This window comes from Coregonus clupeaformis, chromosome 1, assembly GCF_020615455.1.
Source record: "Coregonus clupeaformis isolate EN_2021a chromosome 1, ASM2061545v1, whole genome shotgun sequence".
Classification (NCBI taxonomy): domain Eukaryota; kingdom Metazoa; phylum Chordata; class Actinopteri; order Salmoniformes; family Salmonidae; genus Coregonus; species Coregonus clupeaformis.
In genome coordinates, this window is record NC_059192.1 from 85,638,779 (window position 1) to 85,661,695 (window position 22,917).

The 22,917-nt window shown below is 42.3% G+C and overlaps 1 protein-coding gene across 5 annotated transcripts in view; it reads right to left on the reverse strand.

The window, feature by feature from the left end:
* Window positions 1-22,917, reverse strand: part of LOC121575703 (RNA binding protein fox-1 homolog 3) — an 828,711-nt gene that overhangs the window by 63,874 nt on the left and 741,920 nt on the right. For all 5 annotated transcript variants that reach the window (XM_041889006.1, XM_041889022.2, XM_041889013.2 and 2 more), the window contains one exon: window positions 5,901-6,158. In XM_041889006.1, the coding sequence (XP_041744940.1) occupies window positions 5,901-6,158 (258 nt within the window). The remainder of the gene's footprint in view (window positions 1-5,900; window positions 6,159-22,917) is intronic.

A 22,917-nucleotide genomic window follows, 5' to 3' on the forward strand; every position in this document is an offset into this window, starting at 1 on the left:
GGGATGGTGTTTTGGACAGCCCAGAGACAGAGCTGAGCCCCGAGGGCCCATCTACAGGTGGTTCATTGCCCCTTGGTTCACCATCTCCCCGGCCTGGTTCATCACCTCCCCGGCCCCTCTCCCCAGAGTCCAGGCCCTTCTCACCAACACCCAACGCACCGTCTAGGCGCACCCTTGCCCTCTGCCCTGCAAATCCATCAACCTCCGCCCCATCTCCCCGACTAAGCTCCAGTGGCCGGAAGAGGAAGACAGCCGAGGATCCTTTGGACACTGACATTAAGCAGCGGGTCGATGAGTTAAAGAAACGGCAGCAGGAGTTAGAGAAACAGCAGCAATGTCCAGCAAAGGCTGTCTACGACGTCATGCTATTCCTCCTGATCAATGTATCCCGTTTATCAGGGACATGATGATGTACTTTCACAGGACGATCAATCAGTGCTGTGTGTCTGCTCCGTCCGCTCTCAAATTAGACAGAGTCCTCCATCTCACCCCAAAAACTGGTGTTTTAAACACATTTGTATAGATGCTGGTTTACATGTTTTCTTTAATTGCTTTTTGAAAATGATTATTATTCACGTTAGGGTGGTATGGAATTTAAAAAGCAATTACAGTGGCATGCGAAAGTATTCACCCACCTTGGCATACCACCCACCTTTTGCAGCAATTACAGCTGCAAGTCCCTTGGGGTATGTCTCTATAAGTTTGGCACATCTAGCCACTGGGATTTTTCCCCATTCTTCAAGGCAAAACTGCTCCAGCTCCTTCAAGTTGGATGGGTTCTGCTGGTGTACAGCAATCATTAAGTCATACCACATATTCTCAATTGGATTGAGGTCTGGGCTTTGACTAGGCCATTCCAAGACATTTAAATGTTTCCCCTTAAACCACTCGAGTGTTGCTTTAGCAGTATGCTTAGGGTCATTGTCCTGCTGGAAGGTGAACCTCCGTCCCAGTCTCAAATCTCTGAAAGACTGAAACAGGTTTCCCTCAAGAACTTCCCTGTATTTAGCGCCATCCATCATTCCTTCAATTCTGACCAGTTTCCCAGTCCCTGCCGATGAAAAACATTGTGTTCTCGGGGTGATGATAGGTGTTGGGTTTGCGCCAGACATAGCGTTTTCCTTGATGGCCAAAAAGCTCAATTTTTGTCTCATCTGACCAGAGTACCTTCTTCCATATGTTTGGGGAGTCTCCCACATGCCTTTTGGTGAACACCAAATGTGTTTGCGTATTTTTTTCTTTAAGCAATGGCTTTTTTCTGGCCACTCTTCCATAAAGCCCAGCTCTGTGGAGTGTACGGCTTAAAGTGGTCCTATGGACAGATACTCCAATCTCCGCTGTGGAGCTTTGCAGCTCCTTCAGGGTTATCTTTGGTCTCTTTGTTGCCTCTCTGATTAATGCCCTCCTTGCCTGGTCCGTGAGTTCTGGTGGGCGGCCCTCTCTTGGCAGGTTTGTTGTGGTGCCATATTCTTTCAATTTTTTAATAATGGATTTAATGGTGCTCCGTGGAATGTTCAAAGTTTCAGATATTTTTTATAACCCAACCCTGATCTGTACTTCTCCACAACTTTGTTCCTGACCTGTTTGGAGAGCTCCTTGGTCTTCATGGTGCCGCTTGCTTGGCGGTGCCCCTTGCTTAGTGGTGCTGCAGACTCTGGGGGGATGAATACTTTTGCAAGGCACTGTATGTGTGGGGTACAGAGATGAGGTAGTCATTTAAAAACCATGTCAAACACTATTATTGCACACAGAGTCCATGTAACTTATTATGTGACTTGTTAAGCACATTTATACTCCTAAACTTAATTAGGCTTGCCATAACAAAGGGGTTGAATACTTATTGACTCAAGACATTTCAGCTTTTCATTTTTCATTAATTTGTAAAAATTTTGAAAAACGTAATTCCACTTTGACATTATGGGGAAAGGAACATGAAGGTAATCAATTGTGTCCTGTAACAGCTGTGTAGCCTATGCTTTGGACATAGGCCCCCATCCTCTTACTGGGATGTTAGACCACTTTTATGTGAGGCATACAATTACAATGTGTATATTGGTATAATTGTCCCATCATATGTATATTTACATGTACTGAGCGTATCTTAACTGGATATGGTCGCATCAGGTTTACCCTCAGAGGGAATGCCTTGTTTCTCGAGAAGACATATGGGCTCGGCGTTTGGGCCCCCGGCAAGCACTCTGGCTTTGGTAGCGGCAGCTGGCCTGCAATGAGTTGGGAGCCGAACTTGCTTTGTGAGAAGATTTCCGCATCTCCCTCCTGACCATATGCGCCCACGTCGATCATGGTGAAGCGGTACTTTGCATCGCAGAGTGCCATCAGGACCATTGAGAAAAAGCCCTTAGTACTCGCTGCCTGAGCTCCTGCACAAAATTGACATTTCCAACGCCGCTGAAGCAAGTAGTCAAATCTGGCAACTGACATCCGAAATAATTGAAAATGTATTTCCTCGTCAATGCTTCGCACAGGTTGGACAAGAGACATGTATTCTTCATTGTAGTGTTCAGTGGACGAACTTGCCATTTTCTCAGTCCTTTTATTCCCTTTCTCTTCCTGAGTAGTAAGGGCAGTTCAAGCACTTGCTGTTGAAGCTCTAGCAATTGCAATTCATAGAGAGACATGTTTGCTTCTGCTTCTGTGGCTGAAAAGTACAGTCGAAAAGCATAGAATACCAGACTAGCTTTTTGTAAACAAAAAGGCATATAACACCAGATCCAGAAGTACAAATGTTGTCGCTAGCTAGAGTCAAAGAGTGCCTCGGCCGCTCTTGCTTGGTAAGCTAATCTGGCTCCCCAAGCACCCTAGTGAATATACACTACACAAGGCGGACTTCCTCTCTGGGTGGAACGCAACGACCATGTGGACAAAAGTGCACACTGCCCCCCTTGCGCATGCATGCACGTCGATCGACGGAGTGAAGCTTGTAGCCACCTTAACACTCATATCCCTCACCCTGCTCCCCCCTCTCCTCCCTTCTTTCCTCATCACCTACACTCATATCCCCCTCCCTCTCCTCCCTCTCCCCCCCACACACTAAGGAGCGATCTTCAGAGGCCTCACTTCGCACAATTTCCCTTTTAATTAGTGTAAATTGCATGTTAATTACACTGCAGCTAGAACACGCCACATCTGTTTTATAGCACACTGTTTCTCTCCCTCCCCCCCCCACCCTCTCTCTTCCCTCCCTCGCTTCTCTCCTGTGAGGAGAAGTGGAGTTGGGAAGTAAAGTATCTCTCTCTCCCTGTCTCTTTCTCTGTCTCCCTCTCTCTCCCTGTCTCTTTCTCTGTCTCCCTCTCTCTCCATGTCTCTTTCTCTGTCTCCCTCTCTCTCCCTGTCTCTTTCTCTGTCTCCCTATCTCTCCCTGTCTCTTTCTCTGTCTCCCTCTCTCTCCCTGTCTCTTTCTCTGTCTCCCTCTCTCTCCCTGTCTCTTTCTCTGTCTCTCTCTCTCTCCCTGTCTCTTTCTCTGTCTCCCTCTCTCTCCCTGTCTCTTTCTCTGTCTCCCTCTCTCTCCATGTCTCTCTCTCTCTCTACTTCTCTCCCTCTTTCTCTCTCTCTCTCTTTCTCCTCTCCATCAGCAGAGGGAAACAATACCTCTGTTTGAATGCATCCTTTCTACCCCTAAATGACTGGATAGGTAGAAGCTATGTAATGGAACCGTTGCTAACACTATCTGATTGGGTTAGACAGAGAGACAGACAGGAATGATGGATGCCTGTTGAAAGGGTCCACACAAAACAGTGCCTATAGCTCTCCACCTCAGCTCACCACAGGCCCTTGTGCTGAACTGTGCCTTGGTTCTTCCCCAATCTCCACTGTGAGAGCTGGAGAGCACTGATGCGGCACGAGTCTGTAATGACATGAACATTATCATACACAACCAGCCCAGGCTGTCTGCCACCACCGGAACGGTGTGTGAGTGTGCCTGTGTGTGCGTGTGTGCGTCCGTGTGCAGTCTGTCAGTATGTCTGCCTGCCTGGTCTGTCTACCTGTCTGTCCGTCCACAGGGAGGAGACTCACAGAGGCGAAAACACCTACAAACATATCTACCCCATATCTCTTAGATGGTGCACTATATCCCTTCTTTCTGCCTCGTTTGCAGCCTCTCACTACAACTCCAATCTCTCTCTGTTCCCTGACTCAAAGTTCTCTCCCACGCTCTCTCTCCAACTGTAAAACACAATGGCCAAATATCTGTAAAGTGACCACTCTACTCAGAACACTGCTCCTCTATTCTGCTGCACTTACAATGTCCAAACTCTCTAAAGTGACTGTCAATTTAAAACAGTCTGACAAACGCTTACAATAGCCTCCTACTCTCCAGCTTCTATATTGCCTGTGGCAGAGCTTGACTTGGGCACGAGCTCACTGGAGCCGAGTACCGGCACCTCAAATGTTCTACTGCTTGAGCTCCTGTTCCTCTTATAGAATATTAGCTCAAAAGTATTGTGGAGCTCCTGCACCTAAATATAAACAGTACCGGAACCCAAAATAAGTACCAGAACCTATTTTAGTCCAAGTCAAGCACTGGTCTGTGGACTAAAACAGTTGGAAGGCTCCTAAACCAGTTATGGAGAAAAGGAACAGAACATATTATGTGTGGACGGGTGACGCTAATGAAAACCGTGGATGCCCACGAGCAGTGTGTGTGTGTGAATGTGCGTGTGAGTGTGCGTGTGTGAGAGCGAGAGCAAGAGCGAAAGCGACAGAAGACCTCATTGGCGAGTTATAGCCTGTCATAAGGCTGTGCTGTAAATCAAATCAAAGTTTATTAGTCGCGAACACAGATTAGCAGATGTTAAAGCAGGTGCAGCGAAATGCTTGTGTTTCTAGCACCAGCAGTAAATGGTACAATACTGATACACAAATAATCCCAAGAAAAAAAAGTAAACAAAAAAAGAAAAAGAAGCAAGAAATTAAGAAACAAGCAACGTCAGAGTCCGGAATATAAATATACCTAGAGATTATTCTACTGAGTTATTAGTGTGTGTGTGTGTGTTTGTGTGTGTGTGTGTGTGTGTGTGTGTGCGTGTGTGTGTGTATGTGTGTGTGTGTGTAGCTCAGTACATATAGGCCAAGTACATAAACCCTAAAGCTTGTTACTAACAGAACTCTCTTATTCTTCTCTCTCTCAACTCTTCTTTTTCTCTCTCCATCTCTCTACTCTGATTTGAAGTTGAGGCTTTTGGGGCAGAGTGAATATTTAATGTAAGGCTGTCTGAACTCTGGTCTGAAATAGAGAAAGAGAGAGGCTTCAGAAGACTGACTGGCCATGGTCAGCCCTGTCCTGACTCTCTCTCTCTCTCTCTCTCTCTCTCTCTCTCTCTCTCTCTCTCTCTCTCTCTCTCTCTGTCTTTCTGTCTCCCACTGTCTCTCGCTCGTTCTCTCTCTCTTCCTCTCTCTCTCTCTCTCTCTCTCTCTCTCTCTCTCTCTCTCTCTCTCTCTCTCCTCTGTCTCTTTCTGTCTCCCACTGTCTCTCGCTCGCTCTCTCTCTCTCTCTCTCTCTCTCTCTCTCTCTCTCTCTCTCTCTCTCTCTCTCTCTCTCTCTCTCTCTGTCTCTCTCTCTCCCCATCACTCTCTCTCCCCATCTCTCTCTCTCTCCCTCCATTAAGCCAGTGCCTGGCAGATCTGTCCAGACAGCGGTGGGGAAAACGAGAACTAAATTAAATTTAACGGCAATTTAAAAAGATGGCAGAGGAAGAGTGAGCCTTATCAAGGATGAAGCTTTATCCCCTTATTTCTCTTCCCTCTTTCAGCTTTCACAGACCTACTAAATCCAAAGATATTGCCTTTTTAGGGTGGAGATAGAGTGTGTGTGTGTGCACGGATGCATGTGTCTGTAGTTGCATGCACGTTTATGTGTGTGTGTGACACTCTTCACTCACCGATACTGTTGTGGCGCTGAGGGTGGGTGTGTTGTTCTCGTTGCCGGGCTGTTCGCTGTGTGTCTGTGTGGCTGCGTACAGCGTTAGGGCGTGCTCAGCCACTGCGCTCTGCCCCGTGTAGTCTGCCGGCGGGTGGGGGTGAGGAGGGTGGGGGGCGGTGTACTCTGCTGGGATGCCGTTCTGGGGGGGAGGGGGGTACTGGGCTGGTGGGTAGGGCTGGGCCATCGCTTCAGGGGGGGCTGGTGCCACTTGGTTACCCTGAAGAGAGAGAGGCAGACAGAGAGAGGGAGAGGGAGAGAGAATGGTTCATTATTGTTGGCAAAGCAGTGTACAAAGCTGAGTACGCACTAAGAAAAGAGGGTTCCTCAAGGGTTCATTGGGAAGGGTGGTGGTTCTATGTGGAACCGTAATGACTCAAAGAACCCTTTGAGCCCTTCAATCGTTCTTTGCAGTTCAGAATAGGGTTCTTTACTCTTTTAGTGATAATTAAAATGTTGTGGCGGCAGCGGAAAGTTTGCTCACAGTTGTTTTTATGCATCTTTGAGTGAGATTGTTATTCCAGTTGATCTAATCTGTTGTGTTATGCAATTACATGTTAGATATGACTATGGCCAGTGACGGTGTCTTCTGAAAGACTTGCATATGGTCTTGCGTCAATTGAGAACAGTTGACTAAATCAGTGGTTCTCAATTCTCTCCTAGCACACCTGATTCAACTTGACAATAAACACGATAATAACACCTATGGAATATTAACAATATAATATGGCTGACCAGAATAAAAAACCCTGTATGGTTCTTCAAAAGGATCTACAAAGAACCTTTGAGATTGAGGAAGGTTCTTTATAGAACCATTCTCCATAAAGGTTCTATAAAGAACCATAAAAAGAGTTCTACATATCCCCCAAAAGGGTTGTAACCATAGCAGAACCCTTTTTTGGTGCTATATAGCATATTTTATTAATAGTTCTTTATAGGACCGTAGGAAAAACTGTAGTTCTATATAGCACCAAAAAGGGATCTACTATGGTTGCAAGTAAAATAACCCTTATTTGGCACTATATAGAACAAATGTGTGTGTGTGTACCGTTTAAAATAAGAGACTACACATGATATACAACACTATAGTGTAGGGTTTCCCAACCCTGTCCTCAGGGACCAGCAGGGCCACGTTTAGTAGCCAAACGTTGTCGAACATTGCAGATTGAAATGCCACCAATAGAGAGATCGTGATTCGTTATTATACATGCCAGAGAGGCATGTTTGTTGTGCATAGCATATTTCTATCTGAACGTTCCAAAATGTTGCGTCCTGCTGAAAACGCCCCAAATGTGGAGAGGGTTGGGAACTACTGCTATAGTGTGAGAGAGTGAAGAAACAGAAGCAAGGGAGAGGGAAGGAGGATGGGTCGAAACAGAGACAAAAACTCAGTTTGGTCTGTCTATTTAAATTGAGTTAAATGATCACCCACGGTTTTGCAATAAAAACCCACAAGCGTTAGGAATGAGAAATGACACAAGCAATAAATGCCCTGTCTCTCTGTCCCTCAATAAAATGCCAGGAGAGAGATGCTCAAATCTAATCAACACACACAGCAGACAGACAGCAGTCACACACACAAGCTTCACGCACACACACACACACACACACACAAGCTGCACGCACACAAACGCATGCGCGCGCACACACACGCAGCAGTAACACACAGAAGACAAAAATTTGAAAATAGCTGATGAAATAGAGAAAATGTGTGTTTGATCCTACTTGGAGAGGGATATCCTATAAGCTCTCATGGTAGATAAGCAGACTGTTCGATCATTACAGCACAGACTCTTTATTTAGTGGAACATTGCTTGATAGACAGACACACGCGCACACAAACAAAACTACACATTCACACACATTCTAAATGGGGGGTGTCTAAATGGCTCTCCTGAAAGAGACCGACCAAAGATCAATTAACTGATACATTTTGGATTATAACATTTGATTTGAATTACAGGTTTCTAATATATCTCAGCTCTCTTCACTGACATGGGTCTTTCTTCCCTCAGCTTTTCAACCGCCCTACCTTACCAGACCACCCACAGCCTCTCTCTCTCTAAATAATAAATCCTCTCTCTCTCTCTCTCTCTCTCTCCCTCTCTCTCTCTCTCTCTCTCTCTCTCTCATGGTTTCCATGTGTTTGATGCCATTCCATTGACGCCTTTCCAGACATTATTATGAGCCGTCCTCCCCTCAGCAGCCTCCACATATACAGTGGGGGAAAAAAGTATTTAGTCAGCAACCAATTGTGCATGTTCTCCCACTTAAAAAGATGAGAGAGGCCTGTAATTTTCATCATAGGTACACGTCAACTATGACAGACAAAATGAGAAAAAATTTTCCAGAAAATCACATTGAAGGATTTTTAATGAATTTATTAGCAAATTATGGTGGAAAATAAGTATTTGGTCAATAACAAACGTTTCTCAATACTTTGTTATATACCCTTTGTTGGCAATGACACAGGTCAAACGTTTTCTGTAAGTCTTCACAAGGTTTTCTCACACTGTTGCTGGTATTTTGGCCCATTCCTCCATGCAGATCTCCTCTAGAGCAGTGATGTTTTGGGGCTGTCGCTGGGCAACACAGACTTTCAACTCCCTCCAAAGATTTTCTATGGGGTTGAGATCTGGAGACTGGCTAGGCCACTCCAGGACCTTGAAATGCTTCTACGAAGCCACTCCTTCGTTGCCCGGGCGGTGTGTTTGGGATCATTGTCATGCTGAAAGACCCAGCCACGTTTCATCTTCAATGCCCTTGCTGATGGAAGGAGGTTTTCACTCAAAATCTCACGATACATGGCCCCATTCATTCTTTCCTTTACACGGATCAGTCGTCCTGGTCCCTTTGCAGAAAAACAGCCCCAAAGCATGATGTTTCCACCCCCATGCTTCACAGTAGGTATGGTGTTCTTTGGATGCAACTCAGCATTCTTTGTCCTCCAAACACGACGAGTTGAGTTTTTACCAAAAAGTTATATTTTGGTTTCATCTGACATTCTCCCAATCCTCTTCTGGATCATCCAAATGCACTCTAGCAAACTTCAGACGGGCCTGGACATGTACTGGCTTAAGCAGGGGGACACGTCTTGCACTGCAGGATTTGAGTCCCTGGCGGCGTAGTGTGTTACTGATGGTAGGCTTGCTTTGTTACTTTGGTCCCAGCTCTCTGCAGGTCATTCACTAGGTCCCCCTGTGTGGTTCTGGGATTTTTGCTCACCGTTCTTGTGATCATTTTGACCCCACGGGGTGAGATCTTGCGTGGAGCCCCAGATCGAGGGAGATTATCAGTGGTCTTGTATGTCTTCCATTTCCTAATAATTGCTCCCACAGTTGATTTCTTCAAACCAAGCTGCTTACCTATTGCAGATTCAGTCTTCCCAGCCTGGTGCAGGTCTACAATTTTGTTTCTGGTGTCCTTTGACAGCTCTTTGGTCTTGGCCATAGTGGAGTTTGGAGTGTGACTGTTTGAGGTTGTGGACAGGTGTCTTTTATACTGATAACAAGTTCAAACAGGTGCCATTAATACAGGTAACGAGTGGAGGACAGAGGAGCCTCTTAAAGAAGAAGTTACAGGTCTGTGAGAGCCAGAAATCTTGCTTGTTTGTAGGTGACCAAATACTTATTTTCGACCATAATTTGCAAATAAATTCATAAAAAATCCTTCAATGTGATTTTCTGGAGAAAAAAAATCTCAATTTGTCTGTCATAGTTGACGTGTACCTATGATGAAAATTACAGGCCTCTCTGATCTTTTTAAGTGGGAGAACTTGCACAATTGGTGGCTGACTAAATACTTTTTTTCCCCCACTGTAATGTATTATTACGTGTCTAAAACATCTGATAAATACAGCACATCCCACTCTCAGTGAAATGTTTTTTATTTTATTTTGGGAAAACTTCTTAAACTTTTCCAAGAAAAGAAAATGACAAAAACAAAGTAGATAAAGAATGTGGCAAAAATCTGAAAATCTAAAATCGATCAACATCAGGCAACTTTTACAGGTCGACCAGAATTGACCTCAGCCTTTTCAAAAGGTTTCTGTGATCAATATAGCTATTGAGGTTTCCTATTCCTATGCATTGAGATGGATGATGTTTTAACCAAACAAAGTGGTTTGCCGATCAGTCACTTAGCTCCAGATTTTGGCACCGATACTTTCCTCTGGCTGCAGCTTATGCTCAATTAGTTTATTGCCACAAACACCATCACCATTTGAGAAACAGCACAACTACAGAGAAGAGGAGCTGTGTTAGGGCTTGATTCAATCCGTAGCACTGAAGATTTGCGCTTTAGCCAATTGAAATTTTAAGGCAATATTCCAATGTTCGTGGAGCCAGCATTCACGGTAATAGCTGCTCAATCAGAAAATACATTTACATTTCAATGGCACTATAGCACAGATCTTCAGTGCTACAGATTGAATTGAGCCCTTGGTGATTTATGAGGACAAATAAAATAAAATGTTATTGGTAACATACACATATTTAGCAGATGTTATTGTGGGTGTAGCGAAAGGGGGTTTTGTAAAAAATTATCAGTTATATATAAAAAAATTATGACAAAAGTGGAGGATTCTTTTTTTTTAGAAAATTTGCAATTGTAACGTACTAACGTTCTGGGAATGCAGAGGTATCCTGACAATTTGCTGGGTACCTTATCAGAATTTGTATCTTGATGTATTTCTCACCAATGTAAAAAAAAGTTCTTAAATAGGTTTATTTGAAAATCTAAATAATGACAGTGACTTAAGGCCAAGCACAACAGGGTGAAATACTTTTCTTAGCTTACAACAGTACCTATCAATTTTGAGATTTGTTGTTATTTCGGTTCATTAATATTCGTTTTTTCATAAAATGAACACAAAAATGTAATGAACTTGTTGAAAATGTATATTTTCTTTAGTTTATCATACTACCATCCTCAAAATGTGAATGAATTTTAACCACTTTAAAATGGACATACAGTGGGGGAAAAAAGTATTTAGTCAGCCACCAATTGTGCAAGTTCTCCCACTTAAAAAGATGAGAGAGGCCTGTAATTTTCATCATAGGTACACGTCAACTATGACAGACAAAATGAGGGAAAATAAATCCAGAAAATCACATTGTAGGATTTTTAATGAATTTATTTGCAAATTATGGTGGAAAATAAGTATTTGGTCAATAACAAACGTTTCTCAATACTTTGTTATATACCCTTTGTTGGCAATGACACAGGTCAAACGTTTTCTGTAAGTCTTCACAAGGTTTTCACACACTGTTGCTGGTATTTTGGCCCATTCCTCCATGCAGATCTCCTCTAGAGCAGTGATGTTTTGGGGCTGTCGCTGGGCAACACGGACTTTCAACTCCCTCCAAAGATTTTCTATGGGGTTGAGATCTGGAGACTGGCTAGGCCACTCCAGGACCTTGAAATACTTCTTACGAAGCCACTCCTCCGTTGCCCGGGCGGTGTGTTTGGGATCATTGTCATGCTGAAAGACCCAGCCACGTTTCATCTTCAATGCCCTTGCTGATGGAAGGAGGTTTTCACTCAAAATCTCACGATACATGGCCCCATTCATTCTTTCCTTTACACGGATCAGTCGTCCTGGTCCCTTTGCAGAAAAACAGCCCAAAAGCATGATGTTTCCACCCCCATGCTTCACAGTAGGTATGGTGTTCTTTGGATGCAACTCAGCATTCTTTGTCCTCCAAACACGACGAGTTGAGTTTTTACCAAAAAGTTATATTTTGGTTTCATCTGACCATATGACATTCTCCCAATCCTCTTCTGGATCATCCAAATGCACTCTAGCAAACTTCAGACGGGCCTGGACATGTACTGGCTTAAGCAGGGGGACACGTCTGGCACTGCAGGATTTGAGTCCCTGGCGGCGTAGTGTGTTACTGATGGTAGGCTTTTACTTTGGTCCCAGCTCTCTGCAGGTCATTCACTAGGTCCCCCGTGTGGTTCTGGGATTTTTGCTCACCGTTCTTGTGATCATTTTGACCCCACGGGGTGAGATCTTGCGTGGAGCCCCAGATCGAGGGAGATTATCAGTGGTCTTGAATGTCTTCCATTTCCTAATAATTGCTCCCACAGTTGATTTCTTCAAACCAAGCTGCTTACCTATTGCAGATTCAGTCTTCCCAGCCTGGTGCAGGTCTACAATTTTGTTTCTGGTGTCCTTTGACAGCTCTTTGGTCTTGGCCATAGTGGAGTTTGGAGTGTGACTGTCTGAGGTTGTGGACAGGTGTCTTTTATACTGATAACAAGTTCAAACAGGTGCCATTAATACAGGTAACGAGTGGAGGACAGAGGAGCCTCTTAAAGAAGAAGTTACAGGTCTGTGAGAGCCAGAAATCTTGCTTGTTTGTAGGTGACCAAATACTTATTTTCCACCATAATTTGCAAATAAATTCATTAAAAATCCTACAATGTGATTTTCTGGATTTTTTTTCCTCAATTTGTCTGTCATAGTTGACGTGTACCTATGATGAAAATTACAGGCCTCTCTCATCTTTTTAAGTGGGAGAACTTGCACAATTGGTGGCTGAATAAATAATTTTTTCCCCCACTGTATATCAATAATTTTAAAGCTCACTACATTGAATTACACATAATTGCAAAGCTCATTTCATAGAGAATGTTACAAACTGGACAACATTTAGTAACTTACTTTGAAGAGATGGCGATTGGGTCTAAATAGGTGTTTGTTTGGTGTTTTGTAGTCTAAATTCCGTGTACTTGTCTTTAACTGCCATTTCCCGAAAGCCAGACACTTCCCACATGCCAACACATTTTTCTCAGCTTCAGAAGCATCTGCATTCACCAAATGTTGTGTAGTTATCCTTAGATACTGTATATTCTCCACCTTGCCCAAAGGGAATTGTTGATATGTTATACATTTTTATTCTAGACAACATTTTATTTGGAAAAATGTGCCAAAAATGCATTTTATGTACATCTTTAGTACTTTACAGATAGAAAGATTAAAACAAGTATTTATCCACAATCTTCCCTGGACAAGTCCGGTCCTTGAGTGTCTTAACAAAATGAAACCAAAATATTCATTAATTGTTCAGAAAAATTTATTGGAGCGATATGCAAATATTGAATGAGCTTTGGCAACATTTGCATATTTTAATACAATATTTCAGAAAAATGTTAATGCAAAAAAAAGTGTTCTATTTGTGTCTACATTCAACTGGTAAAAGTTGACTGTGATATGATTAAGGGAAACATTTGACCCTATGTCATGTGTCTGCCTCCGGTTATCACCATAACGTCCCCATAACATCACCGTAATATTTTTCTCTGCGCATCCAATCTAATTGTACACACTCAGTTTTACATGTGCTCCAGTTGTTGACTGGAGAAGTGGCCTAACACAGATGGAGCTCATGAGAACATTCAGTGCAGAACATTGAGTGCTTGGTTAAGAAATGGCACTCAGCTCTGTATGTGAAAGCCGCAGTTTTCTTTTTAATAAACCTAAATCAGAAAAGTGATGTGTAAGATATCTCACACTAGAGCCTGCGCTACTGCTGCACGCACGAACACACGCAATCACGGAGGCGCGCAAGCAGGCGCGCATGCACGCACACACACACTCATGCACACAGGCATGCACACACACACATGTACGCACGCACGCCAAATGCACACACACTCACACACACACACACATTCACACACTCACACACATAAACACACACACACATTAAGTTACTGTTGCAGTATGAAACACCTTCCTCTCCAACAAAAAGAGAGTGAAAAGAGAAGAAGAATAGAAAGTGAAAGGAGAGGAGGGACAAAGGGAAGAGGAGAAGAGGAGAAATGAGAGAGGAGAAATGAGAAATGAGCGAGCAGAAGAGGAGAAATGAGAGAGGAGAAGAGGAGAAATGAGAGAGGAGAAGAGGAGATATGAGAGAGGAGAAGAGGAGAAAAGAGAGAGGCAATTGAACAAGAAAGCAGGGAAATAGAGCAGGAGAAAATAGGATGAATGGGATTTGGAATAAAACAGAAAGAATAAGAGAGACGGAGAAAGAAAGTGCAATGGTTAGGATGAGAGAGCGACCGAGTAGAGAGAGAGAGAGCAGAAGAGAGAGATATATAGAGACAGAAAGAGAGGGAGCGAAAGAGAAGAGGGAGGGAGAGAGAGAGAAAAAGAGAAAGAAAGAGAGCGAAAGATACAGTGCCTTGCAAAAGTATTCATCCCCCTTGGCGTTTTTCCTATTTTGTTGCATTACAACCTGTAATTTAAATTGATTTTTATTTGGATTTCATGTAATGGACATACACAAAATAGTCCAAATTGGTGAAGTGAAATGAAAAAAAGAAAATCTAAAAAATAAATAACGGAAAAGTGCATATGTATTCACCCCCTGTGCTATGAAACCCCTAAATAAGATTTGGCGCAACCAATTACCTTCAGAAGTCACATAATTAGTTAAATAAAGTCCACCTGTGTGCAATAATAGTGTCACATGATCTGTCACATGATCTCAGTATATATACACCTGTTCTGAAAGGCCCCAGAGTCTGCAACACCACTAAACAAGGGGCACCACCAAGCAAGCGGCACCATGAAGACCAAGGAGCTCTCCAAACAGGTCAGGAACAAAGTTGTGGAGTATAGATCAGGGTTGGGTTATAGAAAAATATCTGAAACTTTGAACATCCCCACGGAGCACCATTAAATCCATTATTTAAAAAAAATGACACCACAACAAACATGCCAAGAGAGGGCCGCCCACCAAAACTCACGGACCAGGCAAGGAGGGCATTAATCAGAGAGGCAACAAAGAGACCAAAGACAACCCTGAAGGAGATGCAAAGCTCCACAGCGGAGATTGGAGTATCTGTCCATAGGACCACTTTAAGCCGTAGACTCCACAGAGCTGGATTTTATGGAAGAGTGGCCAGAAAAAAGCCATTGCTTATAAAACAAAATAAGCAAACACGTTTCGTGTTAGCCAAAAGCCATGAGGGATACTCCCCAAACATATGGAAGAATGTACTCTAGTCAGATGAGACTAAAATTGAGCTTTTTGGCCATCAAGGAAAACACTATTTCTGGCGCAAACCCAACACCTATCATCACCCCAAGAACACCATCCCCACAGTGAAGCATGGTGGTGGCAGCATCATGCTGTGGGGATGTTTTTCATCGGCAGGGACTGGGAAACTGGTCAGAATTGAAGGAATGATGGATGGCGCTAAATACAGGGAAGTTCTTGAGGGAAACCTAGTTCAGTCTTCCAGAGATTTGAGAGTGGGACGGAGGTTCACCTTCCAGCAGGACAATGACCCTAAGCATACTGCTAAAGCAACACTTGAGTGGTTTAAGGGAAAACATTTAAATGTTTTCACTTATTGATTGCTGTACATCAGCGGAACCCATCCAATTTGAAGGAGCTGGAGCAGTTTTGCCTTGAAGAATGGGAAAGAATCCCAGTGGCTAGATGTGCCAAGCTTATAGAGACATACCCCAAGAGACTTGCAGCTGTAACTGCTGCAAAAGGTGGGTGAATAGTAATGTACGCTCAAGTTTTCTTATTTCTTGTTTGTTTCACACAAAAAAATATTTTGCATCTTCAAAGTGGTAGGCATGTTGTCTAAATCAAATGATTAAAAAATAAAGAAAATCCATTTTAATTCCAGGTTGTAAGGCAACAAAATAGGAAAAAATGCCAAGGGAGGTGAATACTTTCGCAAGCCGCTGTAGATGGAAGTTATCTCTCTCTTCCTCTCCACCAAACTATGAAAGTGACTGAGTAGGTGACACACTAAATATCCCCCCATTCTTGTTGACAAATTGTGTAAATTATTTATGTTATGAGCTAAATCCTACTATTCATTGATCCCTTCATCCCCCTGCCTCCTTCCTCTCTCCTTCTGTCTCGCTCTCTCTTCCTCAGTGAGCTGCAGTCTCAATCTCTCCCTCATTGAGTTTATTTACCTCTGGATCAATGGGCCATCATACTACATGTCCTCACACATACTATGTAGACAGCTAGATCACACACACACAGAACACAAACTCTCTCTCTCTCTCTCTCTCTCTCTCTCTCTCTCTCTCTCTCTCTCTCTCTCTCTCTCTCTCTCTCTCTCTCTCTCTATATATATATATATATACTGAGTATACCAAACATTAGGAACACCTTCCTAATATTGAGTTGCACCCCCCAGTTTGCCCTCATAACAGTCTCAATTCATCGGGCGTGGACTCTACAAGGTGTCGAAAGCGTTCCACATGGATGCTGCCCCATGTTGATTCCAATGCTTCCCAGAGTTGTGTCAAGTTGCCTGGATGTCCTTTGGGTTGTGGACCATTTTTGATACACACAGGAAACTGTTGAGCAGTTCTTGACACACAAACCTGTGCGCCTGGCACCTACTACCATACCCTGTTCAAAGGCACTTAAATATTATGTCTTGCCCATTCCCCCTCTGAATGGCAAACATACACAATCCATGTCTCAATTGTCTTAAGGCTTAAAAGTCCTTCTTTAACCTGTCTCCTCCCCTTCATCTACACAGATTGAAGTGGATTTAACAAGTGACATTAATGAGGGATCATAACTTTCACCTGGATTCACGTGGTCAGATTATATGTCATGGAAAGAGCAGGTGTTCTTAATGTTTTGTATACTCAGTGTATTTGTTACACCCATGAGTGAGAATGCTGTAACAATTTAACTCAAATGTGGTTATAATGTCCCATCAATTTAAAGTGTATAGAGCACAGGAGGTTAGTAGCACCTTAATTGGGGTGGACGGGCTCGTGGTAATGGCTGGAGAAGAATAAGTGGAATGGTAGCAAGTACATCAAACACGTGGTTTCCATGTGTTTGATGCCATTCCGTTTGCTCTGTTCCACCCATTATTATGAGCCATCCTCCTCTCAGCAGCCTCCACTTGTATAGGGGACAGATTGGAGTGGCAGCAAGTCTTAAAGGTTATGAACAGTCAAAATCATGTTTTTCATGAAAGTGGATGACATTCGGATGAAAGCAGAGTATGATGACCGAAGTAAGAAAAATTACTGTTGCTTCTACATTGATAAAGTTTGATCATCGTTACTGGTCCCCTCCCCCATGTCAAACACTTTGATTCAGGAGGCGGGATAATAAGGGGATAGGGTGACATCACCCTAACTCTCATTTGAATACACCAATGGTAACATGATATTCTATTACCTAATTTAAATAAGTACCTCCTGCCTTGTAAACCAACATCAGAGAAGGTGTGTTTGCAGAGGGACGTGGTTTATATAGCTAGATAGCTACACTGCTGGTGGCAAAATTTGACTGTAGGGTGTCAGCAAATATAATAAAAAGTTTACCCTATTCATCTATGGCAAAGATACTTATTCATCAGTGTCTGGTGTTAGCTAGTTAATGGCTAGCTAGGTCTTCAGCCAGCACTGTACACAAGGTGGGAAGGGTCGTTCAAAACTCAGACGCAGTTGTCAAGTCAACACATCCGTCAGTGCTTCTGTTAACCACATAACAAGAGACATGCCAAATGGGAGATGTATCCCCCAAAAATGTGACGTCTTTGCTGCAATGTCAATGCTTGAGTTGCTTTGTGTATCACCAAATTTGCTTGAAACGATTTTACTGCAACACTACTCACTGCATCCAAGTTGCTTGACGTATGCGTTTCAAAGAGCTTTCGGTAAAGGCGAGCTCATGAATATAAGCTCCCCACCCACTCAGCCTGTCTTTTCCAACTTCCTGGTAGTGATGGGAAACCAATGTTTTCTGAAGGCTTCTGAGCTTTCACCAAATTGTGCCGAAAAACTGTTAATTACTCAGAGCTTCATTATCAGTTCACAATGCACATTAATGCCATCTGCTGGTCAGCAATAAAGAGCAGTGTGTGATTATCAGATACACGTTTTTTTCTCTCCACTGTTTTCATCAAAACTCTGTGGCACAGCGATAAATCGTTGGCTTTAGTAGCCTATAATCAGTTGGAATACCAGGTTTACATCTTACATCATGCTTCCTTTTTTTGCCTTCAAGTTTACTATTTTTTTTAAACGGAACCTATGGCATTATTTAGGATGCTTAAGACAGAAGCTTATACTATACTATACTATACTATACTATACTATACTATACTATACTATACTATACTAAATAAAACAACTTATTTGAACAATAGTGCAGAAATTGTGGTTTCACATTTAAAAAAATCTAAATAGTGTGCCTTCAACGGGATTCATACCCTCACGTCCATGAATGTTCCATAGTTCCCTACACTACCTGCTAAGCTACTGGAATAGAAGAAAGCACCGGAACAACATCGAAATCAGTGGGATCTTGCATTTTGCAACACACGGTTTGAAAAAGCACGAGATCAAACAAAGCTTATGACGTCATAGATGACGTACTTCTGATAAAGTGATACACGCATCGGCACACTGCTTCGAAGTTAGCTGCTTAGCGATTTTGACGCATGGCTTGGAGCTCCGTTATCAAACGTAACGTCACTATTTCCTGGTAGTTAACCATGAGAGAAAAAAGTACTTTTGAGCATTTCTATCCAAAACAAATATTATGGGTGATATTTTAATCACTCAAATGGCTATTTTACATGGGAATCAGAATGACTGTTTGGGACCTTTAAATTGACCCATGTTTGGGTAATTGGGTTATTTTCAGGAAGCGTGTCCTATTGGGGGCGTGGCTTTGATATAGTTATTTTTGGCTACCCATAAGAGTAAATGAAATTCATGTTCATCATGTTAAGTTTATACACTGCAAATTTCACTTGCCTACCAATATTCTATACTGAACAAAAATATAAAAACGAAATGTAAACTGTTGGTTTCATGAGCTGAAATAAAAGATCCCAGAGATGTTTCATATTAACAGAAAGTTTATTTATCTCAAATTTTGTTCACAAACTTGTTTACATCCCTGTTATTGAGCGTTTCTCCTTTGTCAAGATGCAGGAATGTCCACCAGAGCTGTTGCCAGATAATTGAATATTAATTTCTCTACCATAAGACGTCATTTTAGAGAATTTGGCAGTACGTCCAACCAGCCTCACAACCGCAGACCATGTGTAACCACGCCAGCCCAGGACATCCACATCTGGCTTCTTCACCTGTGGGATCGTCTGAGACCAGCCACCTGATGAAACTGAGGAGTATTTCTGTCTGTAGTAAAGCCCTTTTGTGGGTAAAATCTCATTCAGATTGGCTGGGGTTGGCTCCCCCCTGGCTCCCAGGCCCACCCCCTGCCCAGTCAGTATAATGTCCAGTAAAATATATAACATACTTATTTGAATATCGTAACAAAATGGTAACTGCATAGGTACTTGAGGAACTCATAGTCTTGGGTAAGCCCTACAAAAGTGTCAGTACTCAACATACCAACAACAATACACCAGAACAACTGAACCAGAATGACATTTACACTCACGGGTGTCCCCCAAAAAACTAACGGAAAGCCACACCCCTACTAAGCGAATCCTCCAATGTTCTGATTTGATCTAGTGGGTCATAGCTCAAAAACCCAGCATCAATAACCCAACAGAGTGACCCAACTGGCTGGGTCAAAATAACCCAATATGTGGTCTGTCCAATATTCACACAAATTGGGTTGTTGTTAACCCAGATTTTTTTTTGTAGTCTCACCAAGTCTTCTGGAGTTTAACAGTGATTCTAACCCAGAGCAGTTTCACAAAGTCCACCAAGTCATAGTCTAAGGCTGCGTCCTAAATAGCACCATATTCTCTTTATAGTACTTTTGAGAGTTGGTTAATGCAACCCCTTTGCTTCCTCAAATCCTGCATTGGTCACATAGCCTACAACATGCAGTCATAACATGATACCGGGCTCCTACTAACCACAGGAATTAGAATAATCTTCTCATTTTGTGTTTATTAGCTTGTTGATTTGTGCAGCCTTTCTCTCTCTCACTTTCTATTTGTTTTCTCCTCCCCTCTCTGTTTATTTAGCTGCTCATTTCCGCCATAATTACTGCAAATGGAGAATTAGCGTATTTTCAGCAAGGGAGGGTTTAATTTCATGACTATATTATGCCAGTAACAGATGGGGGCTATTTTACAGTACATAATATATTATAAAACAGAATGTATTATAACACAGTATATTTGAGGTGTAATATCATTATTTAATGGGGCTTGGCTTAGCCTGATAGATGATCAGTGTGTGTGTGTTTGCATGTGTTTGTGTATGTGTGGGTGTGTCCGATCACACGTGTGTGTGTGTGTGTGTGTGTGTGAGTGTGTGCGTGTGTGTGTGTGTGTATGTATGTAATGGGGGCAGCCCTACATTTAGTAGGCTACACTCTTAGAAAAAAGGTGCTAAGTAGAACCATATAGGGGAACCTTTTTTTATGGTGCTCTTCCTAGAACCATCTATAAAAGGTTCTACCAAGAACCTTTTCATCTATTGAAGGGTTCTTCCTAGAACCCTCCATGAATGGTTCTACCAAGAACCAATAGGACAATTCATACAAACTTTTTCACATCATTGAAAGTCATGATATATGAACATTGTCTGACAGTGAATATATGTATTTAATAAAAAAGTACAGAAAACTCACCTTCTAAAGTTTTAACTGAAATTGTCCTATCTAGCTAGTTTGATAGACAGTGCTGGCAGTCCCATTTGGGCTACATAGCTAAATTATACAGCCAACATTTTGTCTATATTGATGTTGTTTCAATAACCAAACAGTTGGATAATAATAATAATAATAATATGCCATTTAGCAGACGCTTTTATCCAAAGCGACTTACAGTCATATAAACAAATCATTTGTGAAACCATGATATGTTTTATGACAGGATTGGATATGGCATGCAATTTTGCTTTATCAGCAAATTTGCTTGAAATAATCTCACTGCAACACTGGTCACTGCGTCCATGTTGCTTGACATAGGCTTTTTCAAAGCTTAACATAGGCTTTTTCAAAGAACCGTAAGTCAAGGTGAGATCCCCGCCCACTCAGCCAACTAGCTCCCCGCCCACTTAGTCTATCTTTTCAGACTTCCAAAAAATATTATGGGTGATGTTTCAGTCGCTCAAAACGCCATTTTACATGGGAATCAGAATGACTGTTCAGGACCTTTAATTTACATATTTACAGAGTTAATTTAACTCCTGAATCAACTCTAGAAATGTTACACTGACAAATCAACACTAGATAACACTGGCCAATTTGCTGTGTACAAATATTCCCATACAGGCACAGTTTGGAGAAGAAAAAAAATATTCTAGAGGGTTAACCCTTTACACTTGTGGGAATTGGCCTATATGGATAGGGCTAAATTGAAATGTTTCTTACAGAAAAAATATGAAAATGTATAAGCATGGCAGCAATTGAAAGGGAACAGTTTCGAGATTATGGGAAAATTGTTAAACCAAAGGTGAGCACAAGACTATCCAAACATTACATGGTTGATTTTATGTGAATTTTCCATTTACTGTACTTTTCGTCGCATTTGTTGACAACAAAATCTGAAAATCCTCTGGATACATTCAGTAACATGATAAGACTATTCCTGGAAAATGTGGGGAAAGTACAGCATAAGACAAACAAATGAAAATGCTTTGAGTGAGAGGACTAACTGGTGTCTCCAAGTGGCCACACACTTCTCCAACATATGCACAGTTCCTAAGTAATTTCAATGCACTTTTATGACTCAAAGAAGAGTCTTCAACTACAGTGCCTTGCAAAAGTATTCATCCCCCTTGGCGTTTTTCCTATTTTGTTGCATTACAACCTGTAATTTAAATGTATTTTTATTTGGATTTCATGTAATGGACATACAAAAAATAGTCCAAATTGGTGAAGTGAAATGAAAAAAATAACTTGTTTCAAAAAAATTCTAAAAAATAACGGAAAAGTGGTGCGTGCATGTGTATTCACCCCCTTTGCTATGAAGCCCCTAAATAACATCTGGTGCAACCAATTACCTTCAGAACTCACATAATTAGTTAAATAAAGTCCACCTGTGTGCAATCTAAGTGTCACATGATCTGTCACATGATCTCAGTATCTATACAACTATTCTGAAAGGCCCAAAAGTCTGCAACACGATTAAGCAAGGGGCACCACCAAGGAAGCGGCACCATGAAGACCAAGGAGCTCTCCAAACAGGTCAGGGACTAAGTTGTGGAGAAGTACAGATCAGGGTTGGGTTATGAAAAATATCCGAAACTTTGAACATGCCACGGGGCACCATTAAATCCATTATTAAAAAATGGAAAGAATATGGCACCACAACAAACATGCCAAGAGAGGGCCGCTACACCAAAACTCACGGACCAGGCAAGGAGGGCATTAATCAGAGAGGCAACAAAGAGACCAAAGATAACCCTGAAGGAGCTGCAAAGCTCCACAGCGGAGATTGGAGTATCTGTCCATAGGACCACTTTAAGCCGTACACTCCACAGAGCTGGGCTTTACGGAAGAGTGGCCAGAAAAAAAGCCATTGCTTATAGAACAAAATAAGCAAACACGTTTGGTGTTCCCCAAAAGCCATGTGGGAGACTCCCCAAACATATGGAAGAAGGTACTCTTGTCAGATGAGACAAAAATTGAGCTTTTTGGCCATCAAGGAAAACGCTATGTCTGGTGCAAACCCAACACCTGATATGATATACCATTTAGCAGAAGCTTTTATCCAAAGCGACTTACAGTCATGCGTGCATACATTTTTACGTATGGGTGGTCCCGGGGATCGAACCCACTACCCTGGCGTTACAAGCTCTGTGCTCTACCAGCTGAGCTACAGAGAACCAAAATATAAAATAAAACTGCTTCTTCAGATTCTGAAGGGTTCTATGGGGAACCCTTCTTGCCTCCAAAGAATCCTTCTTGCCTTCCAAACAATCATCAAAGAACCCTTTCTTCCACAAAATGGTTCTTAGGATGAAAAAAGTTCCAGTTAAAACACTTTGCCTTAAAAAGAACCCTTTTCAAAACCTTTTTTCT